The sequence below is a fragment of the Camelus bactrianus genome, chromosome 30 (genome assembly GCF_048773025.1).
Source record: "Camelus bactrianus isolate YW-2024 breed Bactrian camel chromosome 30, ASM4877302v1, whole genome shotgun sequence".
Lineage (NCBI taxonomy): Eukaryota > Metazoa > Chordata > Mammalia > Artiodactyla > Camelidae > Camelus > Camelus bactrianus.
Genome location: NC_133568.1, coordinates 7,551,209 through 7,571,500, shown reverse-complemented (window position 1 = coordinate 7,571,500; position 20,292 = coordinate 7,551,209). Strand labels below are relative to the sequence as shown.

Sequence of the window (20,292 nt, the reverse complement as noted above, 5' to 3'; positions counted from 1 at the left end):
CAGATCCTTGAAGATAGTTATTTCCCCACTGAGATTTCTGTCAGGGTCAACTCCAGTGGGTTTATTCAACCACTCCTCTCAGGTATGATGTGGTTTCTAGATTCCTCACCTAGCTAGGCAGCCCTTTGATTAGTACTGCTGGTAGTATTAGTATCAGCAGGGTGAGTATTTGCTGTAATAGTTAAGTGTAAGAGCAGCAGCTTAACACAGTATTGCCAGGCACACTGATGATGTTTTCCACTCATATAGTGGTTAATAAAGTACCTTCACAGCCATTGTCTCATTTTGCTCTCCTGGTAACCCTGGGAGGTGGCTGTCACAGCTTTTTATTTTACAGAAGGAGGTACTGAAGATATTGTCTTGCTCAAGTTCTCATATCCAGTGCTCTGCTTTTGAGCCAGTATGCAACCTTTTAGCTGCAACAGATCTTTCTGAATGTGTTGCCAAACGCTAAATACTTGGATGTTGTCAGGAACACCATGGATCTTGATGGGATAAGAAGTGGATATGAATCGAGACACCAGAGCTGCCTGGGGTGAGGGGGCAGGCAGGGACGGGGTGCTGCAGGAGGACTGGGTTAGCCTGGCAAGTTTTCACTTCTCATCTTCCTCCCTACTGTCTCCACCTGGGCACCAGAGTTACCCAGGAGGTTCCCCAAAGCAGTGGCCCACTATGGATTCCTCAGCCAGAGCCTGGTCCCCACTCCGGGTGCTGGTTATCTCCACTTGCCCCTGCAGGATTTCCCTTTGTTTTAGCCCCTGGAGAACAGTTTGCTCTGTCTCCTCCCAGAAAATTTAAATTAACAAATTCATAGTATGTCGTTTAGTTCACTCAAACCTATCATTGAACAGTGTTGGGCAATTTCCCTGCAAAATTCCAAAAAGCCACCGCTTAGGAAGCATAAAGCACACCCACCCCAACTGGCGACCTGGACTACCTGCGCCGGGGAGAGACCAGCCAGCAGTGGGGCTGGAAGCACAGAAACACAATGTTCTCTTTTGATGGGAGTTTCAAAGCATCTGCTTCCTGGAACAGGGGCCAGCGGCTGGAAAAGGTGCTCAGGATTCATAAGCCTGCAGAAACTCGGGGCGCTGCTCCTGTAACAAGAGAGAGATGGAACGTTCTCATGCCCCAGGGCTTCTGGAAATGTTTTCCCCGTCTGAACTGAAGACAGATGAAAGCCAGTTGCTTCGGTTCGCTTGCACCATCTTCTCTCCTCAAATGCTTTTCAAATCCAGTGACCCCAGAAGGAACTTGAAGGAAAAAGGACACAAAACAAATGATCACTGCCCCAGGCCCAGTGTTCATGTAAAGGACTTTTTGATCACTCCTCCCTTACCCACAGCTGCCACCTCACTGGCCTGGCTGCTCAATCAATTGGTCAATTAGTCAATCAACAAACATACTGGTGGCCTACTGAGGGGCTGCGACTGGCACTGGGTGGGAGGCATAGAACAAAATGCTCAGCAGAGGCTCTGCCCCTGATATGCTCACTTTAGGCTTCAGTTGACACTCTCAACCGCTGATAAAATGAGAGACGGTTCATTATTAATCAGAACTAGGTTATCTGGCTTTGGTGCCTGAATGCTCCAGGAGGCAGAGCAGCAACTGATTTCCTATAGGAGAATATAGAATGAGATTCTGGAGGCCAGGAGAGATCTAACCAACTAGAAACCCCAACTAAACTGAAACATTGAGGGCTTTGTAAGAACCATTCAAGCCTTGATAACTAAGGTACAGTGAAGGATGGGATGCAAGTAACTGGGTTGGGGAGTTATAAAAAATGAGTGAGGATCATTGTTCCTTCACAGGAGCTGTAAAATCCTGCAAGGCAGGCGTCCCAGTGAACTGAACATGTGCATATGTGCCTACGTTTTCACCTCCTGGAGACCAGTGGTTAAGTTAGTCTGCTCCAGGGGCCATCATACTTGTCCTGTAAAAGGCTAGAGGGTAAACCCTGCAGCCTTTACAGGGTATGGGGTCTCTGTTGTGACTGCTTAAGTCTGGTGACAGGACTGCAGCCACAGACAATATGAAAATAATAACTGGGGCTGTGTTCAAATAAAACTTTATAGATGGACACTGAAATTTGAATTTCATGTCACTTTCACAAGACATGGAATATTCTTCTTCTTTTGATCTTTTTTTCTTCCAACCCATTTTTTTGTTTTGTTTTGGTTTTTAACTATTTTTAATTTAGGGGGGAGGTAATTAGGTTTATTTGTTTATTTTGTTTTAATGGAGGTACTGGGGATTGAACCCAGGACCTCATGCCTGCTAAGCATGAACTCTACCACTGAGCTATACCTTCCCCTCTTCCAAGCCATTTGAAAATGGAAAAACCATTCTTAGCTTGTGGGCTCTGTGAAAACAGGCAGCAGACTAGATGGGGCCCCTGAGCTGCAATTTGCCAACTCCTGGTCGTATAGATGAAGTATCACATTTGTGCTGGAAAAAGGGAGGAAAGGAAGACAGAGAAAAAGAGCATTTATGAAGTACCGACATCACCCTGTATCTTAATTTAAACTCATTTGCTTTATACTTGCTTTACATATGTAAATGGTTTTAGAAATAACCTCTCTTAAATGTATTAAAAAGTACTTTTTTTTTTTAGTTGAGCCATACTAACGATCATTCATAGTCACACTGGTTTGTGAATTTTTTTTTTAATATATAAACTGCGTTAGCCATCATCGGATACACTTTCCTTGAGGGCAAGCACCTGCATCATGGCCACTATATTTATATTGGCTCCCACAGACCTTTTTTTGGAGTAGGCCTCCAGTAATTTATTATTATGTTGAATCAGCAAATTTGACTCTGTGTGCACAGTGCTAAGTATTAAAGAGAGCACATAATCAAAATATGAGGCTTGGACCATAAACTGTAAGTCAATCTTTCTGGAATTTTGAACCTTGGTGTATTGTTTTTAAAATGTATCATTAAAAGTGCAGTGATTTTGGTCCCAATTTTCTTTGTTTTTAGATCCATTGTGATGTTCTACAAATTAGTCACTTCTCTTCCCCATTAATTCTTTCTGCTTCTGTGACACCACTGCTTCTCTCCAGGTTGATCTTCTGTCTCATTACCATCCCACATATGTAGTAAGTCTTACAATATATTGTTTGTATTTTCTTCCCCATTTATGAAATATGCCAGGGGAGGTCTCTTTCTTGTTCTCTTGGGTAGTCTGCACCCATTGTTTAAGGGCATGCTTTCCTAGATACACCAGATACATTTTTTTCTCCTCTTAATTCCTCAAATACTGGTTCCCTGGCCCATTCATTTTCTTTCATTTTTCACATCATAGCCACAATTTAAGTTGAGGATAACTTTAGCTTGTCAGCTGAGATGGTCTCCAGGCTGCCTTCTTGAAAACCTGCCCATCAAAAGGTACCTGGCCAATGAGAATAATGGTCAAATCCCTGTGTCATTTGAAATAACACTAGAGAGAACATTGAAAATGGTGAGGATGGACAGAGAGGGTTCAGATAAAAGTGGGATGGGAAATAGAGTCAGGACATCTTAGAAAACAAATTGATGTTTGTAACACTGCTGGGAAGTGAGGATGGAAGACTACAAGATTAGAAAGACTTTCTGCAGCCAGGTCTCCTTCTGAAAGTTCAGGGAAACTAATTTGAAAGAGAAAAGCATCAACTTTCAAATCTCTCTCATAAAAGTTATTAAAAGAAAAAGAGAATTAAGAGGCAGCATACAAATATACCAGTAAAACATGTTCACAAAACAAATTAAAAAAGTCTAACCTGCTACTTCAAAAGGAGCTAAAAGATAGAAAGAAAATACCAAAAGTCATGAAAGAACAGCATAAATAAGAATTAGGAAACTTCAGCAATAAAGGGGCAGAACTCAAAAAATTTTAAACAGATGAAAATATAATGTCAAAAATGAAGATGAGGGGAGGGTATAGCTCAGTGGTAGAGTGTGTGGTTAGCATGTACAAGGTCCTGGATTCAATTCCCAGTACTCCCATTAATAACATAATAATAAACAAATAAATAAATAAATAAACCTAATTACCTCCCCAAGAAACAACAACAAAATTAAAGTATTTCTTTAAAAAAAAAAATGAAGCTGAAGCCAGGAGGAATAGAAGAATGAATAAACACAACAGAAAATATCTAAAGAGATGGAAAAAAAATTGAAAAATCAAAAAGGAATACAATCCTGAGATTTAAAATAAAAAGATTCATGACATAATGACCAAAATTGAAACTAAAAATCAGATCTCTGAATGTAATCAGCATCCCTGAAGAAGAGAAATCAAAGGACGGAAACAGAATAAACACTAAAAAATGGGATTCAGAAAAACTTTCCTTAAAAAAAAAACATTTAAATCACGTATTTAAAGACACTATTGACCAACAACAACAAAAAAAATACATCCTGGTAAAATGACTGGATTTTAAAGGGAAGAGAAAAACACATTGAGTATCTAAACAAAAAAAGCAAGTGACTTATATGGAAAAGACCATTAGATTATAATTAAGTTTTTCAAAAGCAGTATTCCATACCAGATGAGAATGAAGGGACTTTTTACTCAAGGACAATACTCTAAGAAAAAAAGGATAAGAGAAGGATTTTATATCCAGCAAAAGAACTTTTAAGTATAGAAGGCACCAACTCTTATTTACACGCAAGAGCTCAAGAAACTGTATTCTCGTGAGGTTCTTCTTAGGAACTGACTTGGTAGTGAGTTTCAGACAGCAGAGTGACTGGGGAGACACTGGCAGGTCTGATGGTGAGCCCAGTCAGTTACTTGTAGAACTAAGATTAAGTGTGTTTTAAGAGGGAGAAAGTACATACGTGCTTCGTATTCTGATCATGCAGATCAATAGAACAAGTGTGAAAAATGAGGGAAGGGGAAAGCATATGCTGAGTTTCTCCATCCTTTCAGGAATCACATTGGTAATAATATTTCACTGAGATTCTTGCATTTAGGACTTAGAGTAAAGAGAATGAATAATCATTGTTTTTCTATTTCTTGTCCTTAAGATTCTTGAGATGCAAGTAAGGAGATAAAGATGGAAGTTTTAGTTAAAAAAAAACAAACAAAAAACCTCTTCTAATTTAAGTTCAGGAATTTGAAATAAATTTGACTTTGAACACACACATACACAAACACCAAGTTCATACTGATATTTCCAATTTAAATTTATTTCAAATTCTATCTATCTATCTATCTATCTATCTATCTATCTATCTATCTAATCTATCTGTCCATAGTGCCCAGATTGTGGTCTTGAAATATTATTTCCCACTTAAAAAAAAAAAAAGATTTCTTAGAGAAATAGCTCATTTAGAATCTGAAATTAAAAAGAAAAATTGTGAGATGAACTTAGAACATCTTATCACACCAGATAGCCAAGAAATTATCAAAGACTACTACATTATATAAAACTGTTGGGGTTATATATATAAAACGGTTCCAGGAGACAACTTAAAGAGACTCCAGCTGGTTACAAATGGGCCAGTGACAGCTTCAGTAAGGATAAAAACTGCAATGGACGAAAACCTTTGAAATATGCTTGTCTGTGAGATCAAAATTTTATTAAAAAAGATTAGTTGGTCACCTTTGGAGTGTGATAGGAAATGTTCATTATCCTGAAAATAAGAGGAAGAATTAAAACATTTATCCTGCTTTTCTTATATCAACTGAACCATGGGGCAGCCAAAGAGAAGACAGGAGTCAGAGTTTCATCTCTGTCTGAGAGCATGCCAACCCATCATGAACGTAACGACAGGCTTAAACATCGCCACTTTTCAGCCTCTAATACGTGAGTAGATTTAGGCATTAAGCATCAATAACATAACAGAGAGACAGCCAGATACTACATGCCTCTTGATGAATGGATACAATTCTACCTACAGTCTTTCCAAAGGGATCAAACCTGTATCCCGCTCTCTTTGGATATGGCTCTGAATTTAGCTGCCAATTTTCAGAGAAGCCCAGGGACAGAGGAGCATGCAGCCCTGCATCCTGAGTGTGCATTCAGCAGCATTCACACTGCAGGCAGCTCTGCAGGTCAGATAGTCCAGGAGCTTCAGCAGGTGCATGTCAGGAAGTGAGGGAGGGAAGGGAGACCTGTAGATTCAAAGAAACCTAAAAGCACCTGAAGCTTAAAAAAAACAAACGTGAGTAAGACTACCTGTTCATATCCAGGGACACATACTTGGTTGGTAAAAGTGTAAGGAAGTACGTGGCAGTGATCACTGTGAAAGCCGGCAGGCTTTTGGAGGAGGGCTTGGCTGTGTTGGGGTGAAGAACACAGAGGCACTTCTGGGGTGGTTGGATGGGTTCTGCTTTTTGACCAGGCGGTGACTATAGTGGATTTACCTTTTATAATAATTCATGAAGTCGTATTTTGTGTAGTTTCTGTGTCAGTGTTTTACTTTTACAATGCAAGTTTTTTTCTTTTTTCAATGAAATGAAACATCCCCAGAGACCCAGACAGCCCTTAGGGGCCCCATGATTATTTCTAAATATGTACATTTCTTTGTTCACCGTGCACACAAGCAGAGTATAATCTACATCCTCCTAAACCAACGTCTTTGGCTCTGGCAGAAAGAAAAGCAGAGCCTCTTTCCTTGGCTGTGTGTGTCTGTCACCACCCACCTGAGCTGGCATCGAGGTGTATGTGCCTGGATGTGCGTCAGAGGGTGGGCATTGGTGGCAAAGGGAGCAATGGAATGGGCATCTTGCTGCACCGAAGAAGATGAGTTCATTCAAGAGAAATATGTTTCACTGTTTTGAGTCAAGATAATAGCAAACTATGGGGTACAAACAGCCTCTATTAGGATTGTCACAGACACTGCAGGGAAATAAGTAAACATCTATTTTGGGGTGCAGTGACAGCATCCCCAAGGTGCCAGCAGCCGCCATGCGTTCTCATCAGTAAAACTGCCAAGGCTCCCCTTCTCAGCCACCGCGTGCCCACACCACTTCCTTTGATTTCATTTGTTCGCACTTCTTGGCTTTCCCTCACTCCTCCAAGGTGAAGAGATCTTTCCTGGGCTCCCAAGTCATTATCCTTTTTTTTTTCCTTCTGGCAAGCTCTTAGCCAAGCATAGAGATTTAAGGAGTAACGAGAGACAGGGGCAGAGCAGGGCAAGGAGCAGACTGGACGCTAGGCTGGGTTCCACCGTTAATTAACAAGTCACATGACTGTGGACAATTCATTTCATCTCCCTGTGCTCAGTTTTATCAATTGCAGTTGAAGGACTTGAGCTATAAGCTTTCTAAGGTTCCTTCCAAAACAACAGTCTAATATTATTAATTAAAAGACTCTTTGGCATCAAGAAAACAAACTACCAAGTGTGACATCACCAAGATTATTGTCCACACACAAAATAAGGGCTTGACTAAGAGTTAGCATGTATGTACTGAGTTTAATTTCAGCTATGTCCTTAATAACCGTGTAGTTTGAAAAGTCCTTTGGTTGGGCCTGCTTCTTCATGCTAAGATATGAGTAACAGCCATGTTCAGGGTGTTTTTAAGATTTTAAATGCTAATGAAAAGACAAATTACAGACTAGAAAAAAATATTTGCATATCACATACCCAATAAAAGCTTTATACTAGGCTATGTAAGAAAAATTCTCAAAACTCAGCAATAAAACTCAAAACTCAGCAATAAAAACTCTAATTAGAAAATGGGTGAAATACATGCACAGACAACTCACTGAAGAGGGCTTCCAGAGAGCAAAAAAAAGCACACGAGAAGATGTTCCGTGTTGTTAGCTATCGCAGAAAAACAGACCTACACCGTGGGGAGCTATCAGTACCGGTCTTCCCAAACGGCTAACAGGAAAGGCCACGATTACATCAAATGCTGGTGAGGATGCAAAGAAACTAGACTGTTCACCCCTTGCCAGGGGGAATGTAAAATGGTATACCCACTCTGAAAAACAGTTCAGTAGTTCCCTTCAAAACTAAAAATGGATTTAGGATTTACCTTACAACCTGGTACTTGGAGATTTGGGTAATTCTTCCAGAGAATTAAGAATTTATTTTCACATAGGTTCTTGTCCATTTTTTTTTTTTTTTTGTAAGTGACTTCAAGCTGAAAACCACCCAAATGTCTCTCCATGGGTGAATAGTTGAAAAACCTTAGTACCTCTGTTGCCATGGAATCCTACTCCACAGTGAAACGAGGCCCAGGACTGATGCACACCGCTTGGATGAACCTCCGAGGAAGTCATGATAAGTGAAAAAAAACCAACTTGAGAAAGATAAGCAGAGGCAACTGCTCTGATACTGGGTCACTGGAATTAAACAACTGAGTAAATGGCTGGCATGTGGTAAGAGCCAGGTTTCTCACTGTTGGAGCGAGAAGCTGTGAGCAAGAGAAGGAAGCTCGGACAAGCCATGGTACTGAGTTAGAGATAATGGTTTAGATTCGTATTTAGCTTAATATAGATATGGATGGTTACACACAGAAATATTTATATATATAGTGTATATATACACATACACATATATGTTTTATATATATTTATACATGTATGTACGTATGTATATAAAACGCAGGTTAGTATGCATGCGTATATTTCTTTGCCAGCTGAGAGGACCAAACAGCAATAACACACAAATAGAAATACGCACACCTAGTGGCCAGATTTTGGTTTCTAATACCATTCTTTGACAAAAAGAACTAGGGATCCTTGGAGAAATGACCGATTTTAGGACTGGCACAGGAAATGATACAGGATGGGCCTGGAGCATCTTATAGATGCCAGAAAGTAAGAAAATGCTTCCAAAGGGAAAAATAAAACTATACGCACATAATTTGGGGGGTATGTCAAATGAAGACAGGAGCCAATTGAAAGAACTCCCGAGAGCCATCGTTAAAATAATTTGAGCAACAAAATTAAATACACAAATATGACATTATTAATATAAATGTAATAATATAACAAATATAATTGCACAGTTCCATGTATGTAACATTCTTGACATTTAAAACAAATTTGTAGAGGTGAGGCACACATTAGTGGTTGCCAAGGATTAGGGATGGTGTGAGAGAAGGGATGGTTAGCAAGAGGGAAATCTTTGTGGTGATGGAGCAACTGAGTGTTTTTTTTTTTAGTGGAGGTACTGGGGATTGAGCCCAGGACCTTGCACATGCCAATCACATGCCATACCACTGAGCTATACTTCCACCTTTAGTGGGTTGATTTTTTTTTTGAGTATTTTGATTGTGGTGATGGCTATGCAGGGTTATACATATCTCAGAACTGTGTCGCTCTACACACACACACACACACACACACACACACAAGTTCACTGTAAAATCTGGATAAGCTCTATGAATTGTGCCAAGGTCAATGTCTTGGTTTTGATACTGTGCTGCGGTTGCGTGGGAAGTTGACATGGGGTTGGGGGAGGCAGCTGGGAGAGGACTGCGCTGGACTTCCTCGCATATTACTTAGCATCCTCCTGTGACTCTATAATTATTTCTAAATTAAAGTTCCAAAAGTCTTTGGGAAATTGCATGTCAGATGTCTACGTACTCAGCAAATTATATTCATGGGGATGTGACACTGAACCCAACTGACACATTCACACAAGGCTGTTGTCTGGTGTGTTAGTCAGGGTTCTCCAGGGACACAGAATTGATAGGAGATACTGGAGATACTGATCATCTATCAGCTCTGTCTATCTATCTATCTATGTATCCATCCATCCAGCCATCTTTCATCTATCTATCCATCTATCTATCTGTCTGTCTTTCATCTATCTTTTATGAGAAATGGACAACGGAGGCTGAGAAGTCCCATAACTTCCAGTTTTCCATCTGTATGCTGGAGACCCAGGAGAACCAGTGGTGTAATTTGGCCCCAGTCTGAGATCTGAAAACTAGCATTGCCAAGGGTGTAAATCCCAGTCTGAGGACAGGAGAAAATGAATGGGTGCTTAGCACGCATGAAGTCTTGGGTTCAATCCCCGGGTTTTCCATTAAGAAAAAAAAAAAAGATGCAATATGGGAGGGAAAAAAAAAAAAAACAGTGAGGCAGGAATAAAGGATCCGTTTCCTCCTTTCTCCTCCTACTGTTCTATTCAGGCCCTCGATGGATTGGGTGATGCCCATCCACACTGGGTAGGGCACCTTCTTTACTGGGTCCACTCATTCAAATGCTGATCTCATCTGGAAATGCCCTCAGAGACTTACCCAGAAATAATGTTTAATCTGGGCACCTTGTGGCCAATCAAGTTGATGCATAAAATTAACCATCACATCTGGTTTCACTGCTTTCTTCTGACTGTTTGGTTTGGGAATTGGATTCGGGATCTTCTGGAGCATGTTATGTTGCTGACTAAAATGGGAGACGTCTTGGGAGACTGGCCTCGGAGCCTCAGGGTCAAAGGCGGCATGAATGAGCTGAGTGAGAAGGGGGAGGGATTCCGCGATCATCTCTTCCTTCCAGCGATACACAGGGTAGATCTGGAAAGTATTTTTAGGCTTTGTTCTCAGAAAATCACTTCTGTGAGCATGAGAAAAAGATGCTTATTCAGGGGCTGATTGACAAGGCAAATGCAGGCTGGATTTGAGCCCTCACTTTCTTTCTCAGCCCAGGGCCCTTGTGCAGTAAACAACCTGTACAACCTCACATGGCAGCTCTCCCCGAGGACTGTGCTCTGTCGCTTGTTAAGTTACTAAAGGCAGTTACCAAATGAGTGATTGGAGAGATGTTTGTGGGTGTGGCCATGAGACGTCCTTGAGGTTTGAACTGAAACTTAAAAGGTGGATACAGTTTGGACAGGCAGAGTGGGAGGAGGAAGTTCTAGATTTGCTTGAATAAAGCTCAACGTGGCCTTGTCTTGAACATCCTTCCCTTCCGGAAAAAAAAGAAAGGAAAAAAAGAAGGAAAGAAAAAAAGGATTTTATGTCCTCATGACTCTTTTTACTTTCATTAACCTCTTTCATATTTTCACATCCTTCAATCACATTAAGATAGACTATGCTGAGATAACAGCCCCCAAATGCCATTGTCCCTACCCAATAGACAAAGTTAGAAAATAAAGGTAGGGCATGTTTGGAAGGTACAAAAAAAAAAAAACAAAAAAAAAAACAGAATTGGAGACTTAGACTCGGAAGGCACTGTAGGTATCAGTAAGAGTTTAACTTCCCATTAGAGCAAGTGAGCCTCAAAGAATTTCCGCCCCGAGCATAGAATTCTTTAGTGACCAAGCAGACATACATTCCAGATCTCTTGACCTCTTATTCTAGTGCTTATCCACTAAAAAGAGGGCAATTAAATCATAAGATATCAAGCTTAGTAATGATAGAGTATGTGAGGTTTCTAACTCTTTTGAGGTTTTAATATTTCTCATTGGTTACGTCCCAATTTTAGCATATGTTAATGCGAAGAACACTACGGAACCAGTTTATCCTCTAATGAATCCTGGAAACAAGAGCCTCATGATGCTTTAGGGAAGTGTATTGCCATGGCTTCTGTAACAAATGAATACCTGGATTTTGGCATTTCCCATGAAAGTGAAAGCGTTAGTAATAACAGACAGTGGAAATGCACACGACTGTTGCCACCTTCCCAGTCCCTTTCACACCTGTTCATTAGCTCGTCTGACCTACAAAGAGCCTTTGAAGACCTTGGACAAATCCTTAACTTTTCACATCCCATTGTTCTAACTCCCTGCCACGTGTGTGGCAGGTTACATTTTTAAAGTCATAATCAATTTCCAAGATTCCTGTTTTTCTGCTTAGTCTCCTCCCTCCAATGTCGGCAGCTAGACTGCTTTGTGCTCATCCCCTCAGGGCCTGTATCTCATAGCAGAAAGCAGTGGGGGAAAAATTAAAAGACTCTTTTTATGGCATTTCAAATGCCTAGAGACTAGGAAAATAGAAAGGGCTGGAACACAGAGAGACAATTTGGAGGAAGCTGGGGCCAGGCTTCCTAAATGTCTCCTCTTTCCTTCCCTGCGAGGTTAGAAAATAATTCCCTAGGTCTGGAGCTAAGAGTCTGCTATGCTGGTGGAATGGGGTCTTAAAAATTAATAAAATCATTATAAAGTCCACAAACAATAAATACTGGAGAGGGTGTGGAGAAAAGGGAACCCTCTTACACTGCTGGTGGGAATGTAGTTTGGTGCAGCCATTATGGAAAACAGTATGGAGAGTCCTCAAAAAGCTAAAAACAGACTTACCCTATGATCCAGCAATCCCACTCCTGGGCATATACTTGGAGGGAACTCTAATTTGAAAAGATACATGCACCCTAATGTTCATAGCAGCACTATATACAATAGCTAAGACATAGAAACAAACTTAATGTCCATTGACAGATGACTGGATAAAGAAGTTGTGGTATATTTATACAATGGAATACTACTCAGCCATAAAAAAGAATAAAATAACATCATTTGCAGCAACATGGATAGACCTGGAGATCGCCATTCTAAGTAAGATAGAGAGAGAAAGAAAAATACCATATGATATCATTAATATGTAGAATCCAAAAAAAAAAGAAAAAAGAAAAAAAGAGGACACTAATGAACTCATCTACAAAAGAAACAGACTCACAGACATAGTAAACAATCTTATGGTTACCAGGGAAAGGGGGTGGGGAAGGATAAATTTGGGAATTTGAGATTTGCAAATGATAACTACTATATATAAAAATGGATTAAAAAAACAAATTTCTTCTTTATGGCACAGGGAACTATATTCAATATCTTGTAATAAACTTTAATGAGAAAGAGTATGAATACAAATATATATATATATATATATATATATGCATGACTGGGACATACTATACACTAGAAATTGACATACTGTAACTGACTATATTTCAATTAAAAAAATTAATAAAATTGACTTGCAGAGAACTTTCACCCATCTGCTTGTAGACCTTGATTTGTACCAGCTACATGTGTGAACACATCCGACTTTCCTGGGAATCCCTGTCAGCCCACTGCTACTCTGTGGACTAAAACCCTAAATGTTGAGCCAATCAGTTTCAAGGCAACAGCTTTGTCCCTGCATGAGAGGCTGCTGGGAGAGATTAGGGGGCACTCCTGGAAGTCCTCACAGATTTCAGAAATACCAACAGTCTAATAAATTGGAGTTAGAGAGGAGAACTATACAAATCTTTAGTTTTCCTGGTTCAGTGCAAGATAGTTGGCAGAAGAGAGCAAACAGGGGGCAAATTCTACTTTGTTAGAGGTTGTTGACTACATTCTCTGAGTCCCAAGAGACTACGTAAAGCACTAGGACTCCAACCATCCAGAGGCTGCCCTAATTATCTGCTCTCGAAGACTTCCATTCATTCCACCAGCCTTCTGTTGTTCCACTCTGGGTGCTACAAACACCAAAAGTCCTAATAAAGTCATAGAGGGTCAGACGGATGGCTAGGGACTCAGACCTGCTCATAACAATTCCTACTTACCTTGTTGGCTTTTGAAAGTGGTGCATCAGAAGGTAAGATAAAGAAAGGAAGCAAAAAATACATAAATGTATGTATGTTCACACGTTCTCAAAGTAGAATGTGCAAATTACACTTTTTAAAGGGCTTTCAAGACCTACTTCTGAATATGAACTAAAAATTAGGACAGAAAGAGTCAGAAGAGAGCAAAGTGCAGCCTGGGGGCTCCACCCTTCTTCTGAGACTCCATCACTCTTCCACCACTTGCCACACTCTGCTTAGACCTGTAGTTCATCTTTCACACACAGGCTTTGTAAGTTCCTTCGGAGCAAGGATTGTGCATTCCTGGACCCTTCCTTTAGGGTCTTGCTCAGCCTGGTGGACTCAAGAGAGCTGGTCAGTGACTGTTTGTGGTTCATTAAATAGCCTTTCCCATCACTCCAGTTAAATTTTAAGTCCAGCCAGGGATCCATCTTTCAGCTATCTGACATCATGGGATATTCAGTAAGAAGGCTTAATCCCCCATCCATAACATTCTTCTAAAACTTTAGGACAGGACAGGTCTGCAGCATCTTACAATGCATTTTGATTGCTTTCAGCAGAGGTCTGACTGGTTCTTTGAATTAGCCTTGGCTTTATGTCCAAGTGTAATACATTCTGACCAGTAACCCAGTAAATCAGACTCAAATCTTGGCCTACAATATACTTCCCAGAATCATACAAAAGGCAGAAATTTGGTGAGAATTTTCTCAATGATTCTATATCCAGTTGGTGTGAGCAAAGACCCCCAAATGCTATTAAACTCCTGAGTGATGTGAACCAGATGGAAAATAAAACAAAAGAATTCACAACTCATGTTAGACTGAATTGAATGTCTTTAATTTCACACAATGAATAACATATGAATAGGATTAACTTTTTTTTTTTTTAATAGTTAAGTGCTCTATACTGTGCTAACCTGATCTGGTAGCGAAAAAGACTGAGCTTTCTTTTAGAAAAAAATGTTTAAAACCCAACATCTAAGACCATGGAGGAGCATGACAGAGAAACATGCCAGATGTATCTACGCCTCAAATAACAGCAAGTCCGTGTTCATTTTAAATGTACAAAAATGCTTTATGAATAAAAACTGTTACAAAAAGAACATTTCAAACAATGTACAATTTTTCTTGCCTCTATATTCAATAAAATACAAATACATTTTTTGTTCTAAAATATGTTTACATACAATCAAAGTTGAACATGCAAATTACACTTTAAAAAAGGCTTTTAAAAACCACTTATGAATACAAACTAAAAATTAGCCAGCACGACTTGTATGACAATCCTGTGCCCCATTTTTTTTCTTTTGAAATATATATATACATATTTAACACATCATGTGCATTTTTTTTATTATTTAAGAAATAGATTTTTTTTTAAAAAAGGAAGAAAAAGAAAGACACCAACCTAAGTTGGGACTGCCCTTCTGTGTTGACCAGTGGCAGCTTTTTCAATTTTTTCCCCCCTTTAGTGTTTATTATACCTGGGCAAGTGGGCAAGAGATATTCAGGAAGTTTATTCCTTGGTTGATATGTGCTTCTAAGACTGTTCCCCAAGCAACTGAGTCCAACAAAGGAGGCAGACTCATTAGTGGGGCAAACTCTCCAAGAAACAAGAGGCAGGGGGAGCCTGGTACTGTGGAAAGAAACTTTAAAAAACACCAAGAAAATGCTACGGTATGTTACAGTTTGAGTTTCTAGGCACTGCGATGACATTATCTGTAAGCTCTGGCATTTGGACCTTTGTGATACTATAGGGTAGTGTTAAGAATAACGTCTAAATTTATCTACTTTTACATAATGAGAAGGACTGAGAATCCTGCAATGTAACACTTAAATGGCTTTTGAGGCATTTCGGCTTCTGCCAACCCCCCTCTCCATGCTACAGTTGGCATTTAAAGGCTTTGGAAATGTATGTCTAGACTTTAGACAGTTCCCAGGTAAATCTTCCTAGTGGCAGGGAAAAAATATTCTCCAAAAGCTCATTATCTGAATATTGTTGGGTAATAAGCTGTAAGAGTGGGATTTTCTACTTAGGTCCTACAACCAAATCCTTTATGATCTCCATGTAGTACATCACCTTATAGTATAATTCTGTCACCACTTGCTTATCATATTTATAGACCCAGCAATGTGCAGAACACAAATTCTGACTGCCATCGACCATGGCCTCCTACTGCGGACAGCAGCCAAGCTAACATGCTAATCCCTCCGGCCCTCAGTCACCTACTCGGGGCTGTCAGTGGCTGTTGAGTCCCTGGCCTGCCAAAGCATGAGCCAGCCCTGACACGCTCTCCTCTCCTCCGCCCTGTCTTCCTTGGGTTGTAGCCAGAGCCACACTGTTAGACGAAGCGAAACTCTGCTCTCCTAGTTGGGGATGAGGGCCATTTAGGAAAGTGGATCAGAGACCACCATCACCCTCAAGGTGGTTTTTACATCAATTTTTTCCTTTGCTAACCCCTAATCAGGCTCCTTAGAAGCGGGTTCATGCCTGCTTGCTGAAGGCAAGTATTCCAGAAAAAAAAAAATAAAGGAATTTTTCTTATTATGAAATACTTTGGGGGCTGTTTACAGAGTCTTGTGCATCCCAAGTGACATTTTCTCTAAATATGAATGCAGCCACCAAAGGCAGTGTTGGGCGGCCAGCGAGCTCAAACAACGCGGGTCAGGTGAGTTGGGTTCTCATCCTGTTTCTGCAACTGAGATGTCAAATTAGATTGGCCCAATGCTGGGTCTGGACAGGAAAGGACAGGCTAATGCAAACGGGGTAGTTAGAAAATGAGAAAATGGTCGTACCAATAAGATGACTTACATTAATGAAAAGCAAAAGAAAAAAACAAATAATGTGATACTGAGGACCTGGACAGGAAAGATAGGAAGGAAGCTCTGCAGGGGACGGGATTGCTTCCACCTCCAAACAGCTGGTTAGCCTGTCTCTTGCTCTCTGCGGTTTTGGTTTTCCAATCTACTCTTTGCGTCGTAAATGTAGAGAATTTGCATTTAACTCACATGACAACTGTAGTGCTGAATTCACGTATACCGTGCGACACTGCACTGTCTCTCTTGCAATACCTTTCGTTGGTTTGGAAATTCTAATGTAACTTACAGTTATTTGAAATTTCTCACCTACTAGAGGTTAATGCCAATTAAGCTTTAGGTCCTTCTTTAAGACGCTTAGAGAGTGCCAGCTCATTGTCCCCTGCAAGATCTAGTCTTTTCACAGACTTGGTTGGGGAAATAGTACAACACTGGAAGGAAGAAAGGCAAAAAAAAAAAAAAAAAGATTAAAATGAATTATTTTCAAAATCCAACAAGAGGGAAATCTCTTTATGGCTTAATTGAAATGAAACCGGTTGGTCTTTCGTAACAATGGTGGGGGGAGTGGGGCTAATTTAAAACTTCCTTTTGGATGACTTTGGAACCACTCAGACATGGCTCGGCAGTGACAAACCGAAAGTGGTTGGTTTGATTTTGCTGTTCAACTTGTGCGAAATGCCAAAGGTCAATCTAGGTCACAAACTGAGTATCTATGATGCAGGCTTTAAAGAACAGAAGACTGCATTCCTTTAAACTTACACATTGCTGGCATTAAATGCAACTGACCCAGTGGCAGCAAATTACATGAAGTCCATGGTGACAGGGCAGAACAGGATGACTCTGGGTAATTTCAACCAACAATAGATGCCATGACAGGGTAGTGATGTTTGCAAGCATATTAACTTGGGATTTTAAAATTTACTCCCATAGATAACCTATCCCTTATTCTCCTGTGTTCCCTACAAAAATCCATCTCTCTCCAAGGAAATCACATGTTCTAAAGTGATCATACAATTCCAGCTGTTCCCAACTTCCTGTAAAAAAAAAAAAAAAAAAACTTAGTTTGAAGGTAAACCAGATTTTCTAATTCCCAATAGTAAATTTAACTCTGTCTCTCAGTGTCTCTTTTTATATCTACCATACCAGGTATTTGATGTCTTAAGGTAGGTAAGGGGAGGAGGGAGGGAGGAAACTGAAAATACCTATTTGAAATTGCCACATCTGACTTTCAAAAAACGTCTACAGCAATGGGAGTAACTTCATATTCATTCTGAGTTTCTTAACATGTTTTACTTGGGCTGTGGAGATGGATAGCAGAGATGGAATATCTGTCCACGCTAAACCAATGGCTAGAGTACAACTTGGATGAGAAATGTACAGTTGAAATTGACCATTTAAAAGACGATTTGTCACACACAGTTTGCATCCATGCAGACTGATAGATTTATAATTACATTATGTACAAAATGTTTCAGTTTATTAAGGCAACCACAACTTGGATACTTTGTCCAAGGTGGCGTGATAGGATTGGAGTGGTGACACCCTTTGAGCGTTTTCTTTCTTTCTTTTTTTCCCAGATAAGAACACTTACTACCATTTGCTTTTAAGAAAAGAGATAATGGACTTCTTCTATTGTCTTTTTGTTTCCTTTTTTTCAATGACATTTGTTAGTTATTTGTATGGGGAAAAAAATCACATACCAAGGCATTGCTAGACACTTGTCTTTCTGATGGGTCTGGGGTTTCAGTTTTTGGTGATTTGTCAGTTATTCCATTTGCTTTGGGGCATTAAAACCATTTTATTCTGCCTATTCCTTGCTGATATGTTTTAAATATAAAAATAACCTGGTTGACACCTGGGTTAACATATCCTCAGCTGCTCTAAATCACTTATTTTAAAAAGGCTCTATCAATACTAAGTATCCGTTTCACAATAACTGGGATTCAAAGCCAAGTTCCTTGGGACAGCATGCCAAGGGTGAACATTGCGACACAGGTAAGGTTTACATTACTTAGGTGAGTACCAAGGAAAAGAAGGCAGCAAAGAAGTTAATGAAAAGGTATACAGAAGTACAATGGGCAAAGAAAAAGTAGGAACACATGATGCTAAAAATCAGTGTACGTGTGATGGAGGAGACACACAGAAGAATATGAAAGCATGTCCTAAGGTTGCCTATCACTAGAATTCCACCTTCTGATGACATGAGTCCAAATGAGAAACTGCATTATTAACGGAAAGATGCAAGTCACCTGAAGATGATGTTGGTGCCCCAAAGCCTACCCGAGCTTGAAAAACCAAAAGAAGTAACAACCCATGAAATGGAAGCGGATTACAACAAAGCCAGTTGAGAAATCGGCAGCTTTTCTCCCCTTGGAATGTTTCCTAATCGAGGGCGGTTCCCTTTCGATTTTCCTGGCCGGCAAACGCGGCGGAACCGAGGGCGCCCCCCGGCGGCGGGAGGCCTGGTGGCCGTCGGGGGCGCCACCGTCCCTCGGAGCCGTGACGGCTCCCGCGCGCGCCCGTCCGGGGCCCGGCCACGCCGCAGCGCCGCGGGGCGGGCACCCGCTGGAAAGCCCAGCCTTCTTTTGAAGACGTCCCCATGCTTCGCTTTCCCAAGAGCCCCGCGAGGCTCGACCCCATCATCCGGCCCGCTCGCGCCTGCCCAGCTTCTGGGGAGAGGGGCTTGGCGTCCCTGCGGCGGGGTCCCGCCCCGGCCCCGGCTCGCGGCACTTCCCGCCCCCCGGCGCCCGCGCGGCCGCCCGGCCCGCCCTAGGGAAGGCCGTCGCTGTCGCTGCCCCGCGCCTTCCTCTGCCGTTTCGCCTTCACCTCGTCCTCCGGGGGCAGGGCCGGCGGCGGGGGCGGCGGCGGCGGCTGCTGCGGCGGCGGGGGCGGCGGCGGCGGCGGCGGCGGCGGCTTGTGCTTCCTCTTCGCGCCCCCGCGCGGGGCCTTGGGCAGCGGGGGCGGCGGGGGCGGCGGCGGCGGGGGCGGCGGCGGCGGCGGCGGCGGCGGGAGGGGCGGCGGCGGCGGCGGCGGCAGCGGCGGCGCCTCGCGGGCCATGTGGATGACCGCCTCGATGGTGGCCATGATGCTGTCCTGGCCGGCGGCCGGCTCCGGGCCCAGCGGGCTCAGGCTCGGCTTCTGGCCCCGCTTGCTGGGCAGGTCGACGCACTTCTCCAGCACCGGCATCTGGTCCCGGGCGTCCTCGTCGAACGGCGTGGGCTGCTTCCGCGGGCGCCCCCGCCTCTTCTTGACGAAGTTGTTGCCCGTCTTCGATTGTCTCTGCAGCCGCTTGGCCTTCAGGATCTTGTTCACGTGGTCCAGGTTCTTCTTGGTGGACAGGATCTTGGTGTAGCTGCACATCTTCCGCACCTCGCACTGGATGGCTTCGATCTCGCGCCGCTTGAATCGCCTCTTCAAGGAGGAGCTGGCTGCGGGAAGGGAAGAGAAGAGCGGATCACAGGATGCACACTGCCTCGGACCTCGCCTGGGGACAGCTGGCGTCCTGTTCGGCTGGGAAGACTATGGAGAGTCAATGCCATCAGTGTGACCCGGTACCCACTATTTATCCTTTGTTACTAGAATGAAAAATAACCAGAAACGAGCATCCCTTGAAGTGATGTGGACAAAGCATTTCTATTTACAGTATTTCAGGCCTCACATCAATCCCATGAACCACCCTTGTTCCCATTTTTAAGTTTGGAAACTGAGGCTCACACCATGTAGGACCATGGGAATCAAGGTCAGAATCGTAATATAAATTCTCCCATGACTTTTTCCTGTTATAGCTTTTAGTTTTTTTATTCTGCCCTTTGACGTTTGGTCTAATTCAATTTAGCATTAGGCTAGACTTTCTCTTTTTGGAGAGGATGCCGAATGGGTAAAACAAGCCACCCTCTGGATGGAGCAGTCTGAATCATGCGTGTGTGCCGTCAACCGTGAAAAGGAGAAGCCTTCACCTGGTGAACTTGACTGCAGAACTGAACCTCTTTTATCCCTAACCCTCCTCCACTGATGGAGGGAGGACTCTTTTC

General features: G+C 42.0%; 1 protein-coding gene across 3 annotated transcripts in view; it reads right to left on the bottom strand.

Annotated features, from left to right (window-relative positions):
* Positions 1 to 14,260: 14,260 nt before the first annotated feature.
* SETBP1 (SET binding protein 1) overlaps positions 14,261 to 20,292 on the bottom strand; it is a 363,104-nt gene continuing 357,072 nt past the window's right edge. For all 3 annotated transcript variants that reach the window (XM_074355256.1, XM_074355257.1, XM_010961443.3), the window contains exon 6: positions 14,261 to 19,689. In XM_074355256.1, coding sequence (XP_074211357.1) covers positions 19,031 to 19,689 — 659 coding nt within the window. In that variant the 3' untranslated portion in view covers positions 14,261 to 19,030. The remainder of the gene's footprint in view (positions 19,690 to 20,292) is intronic.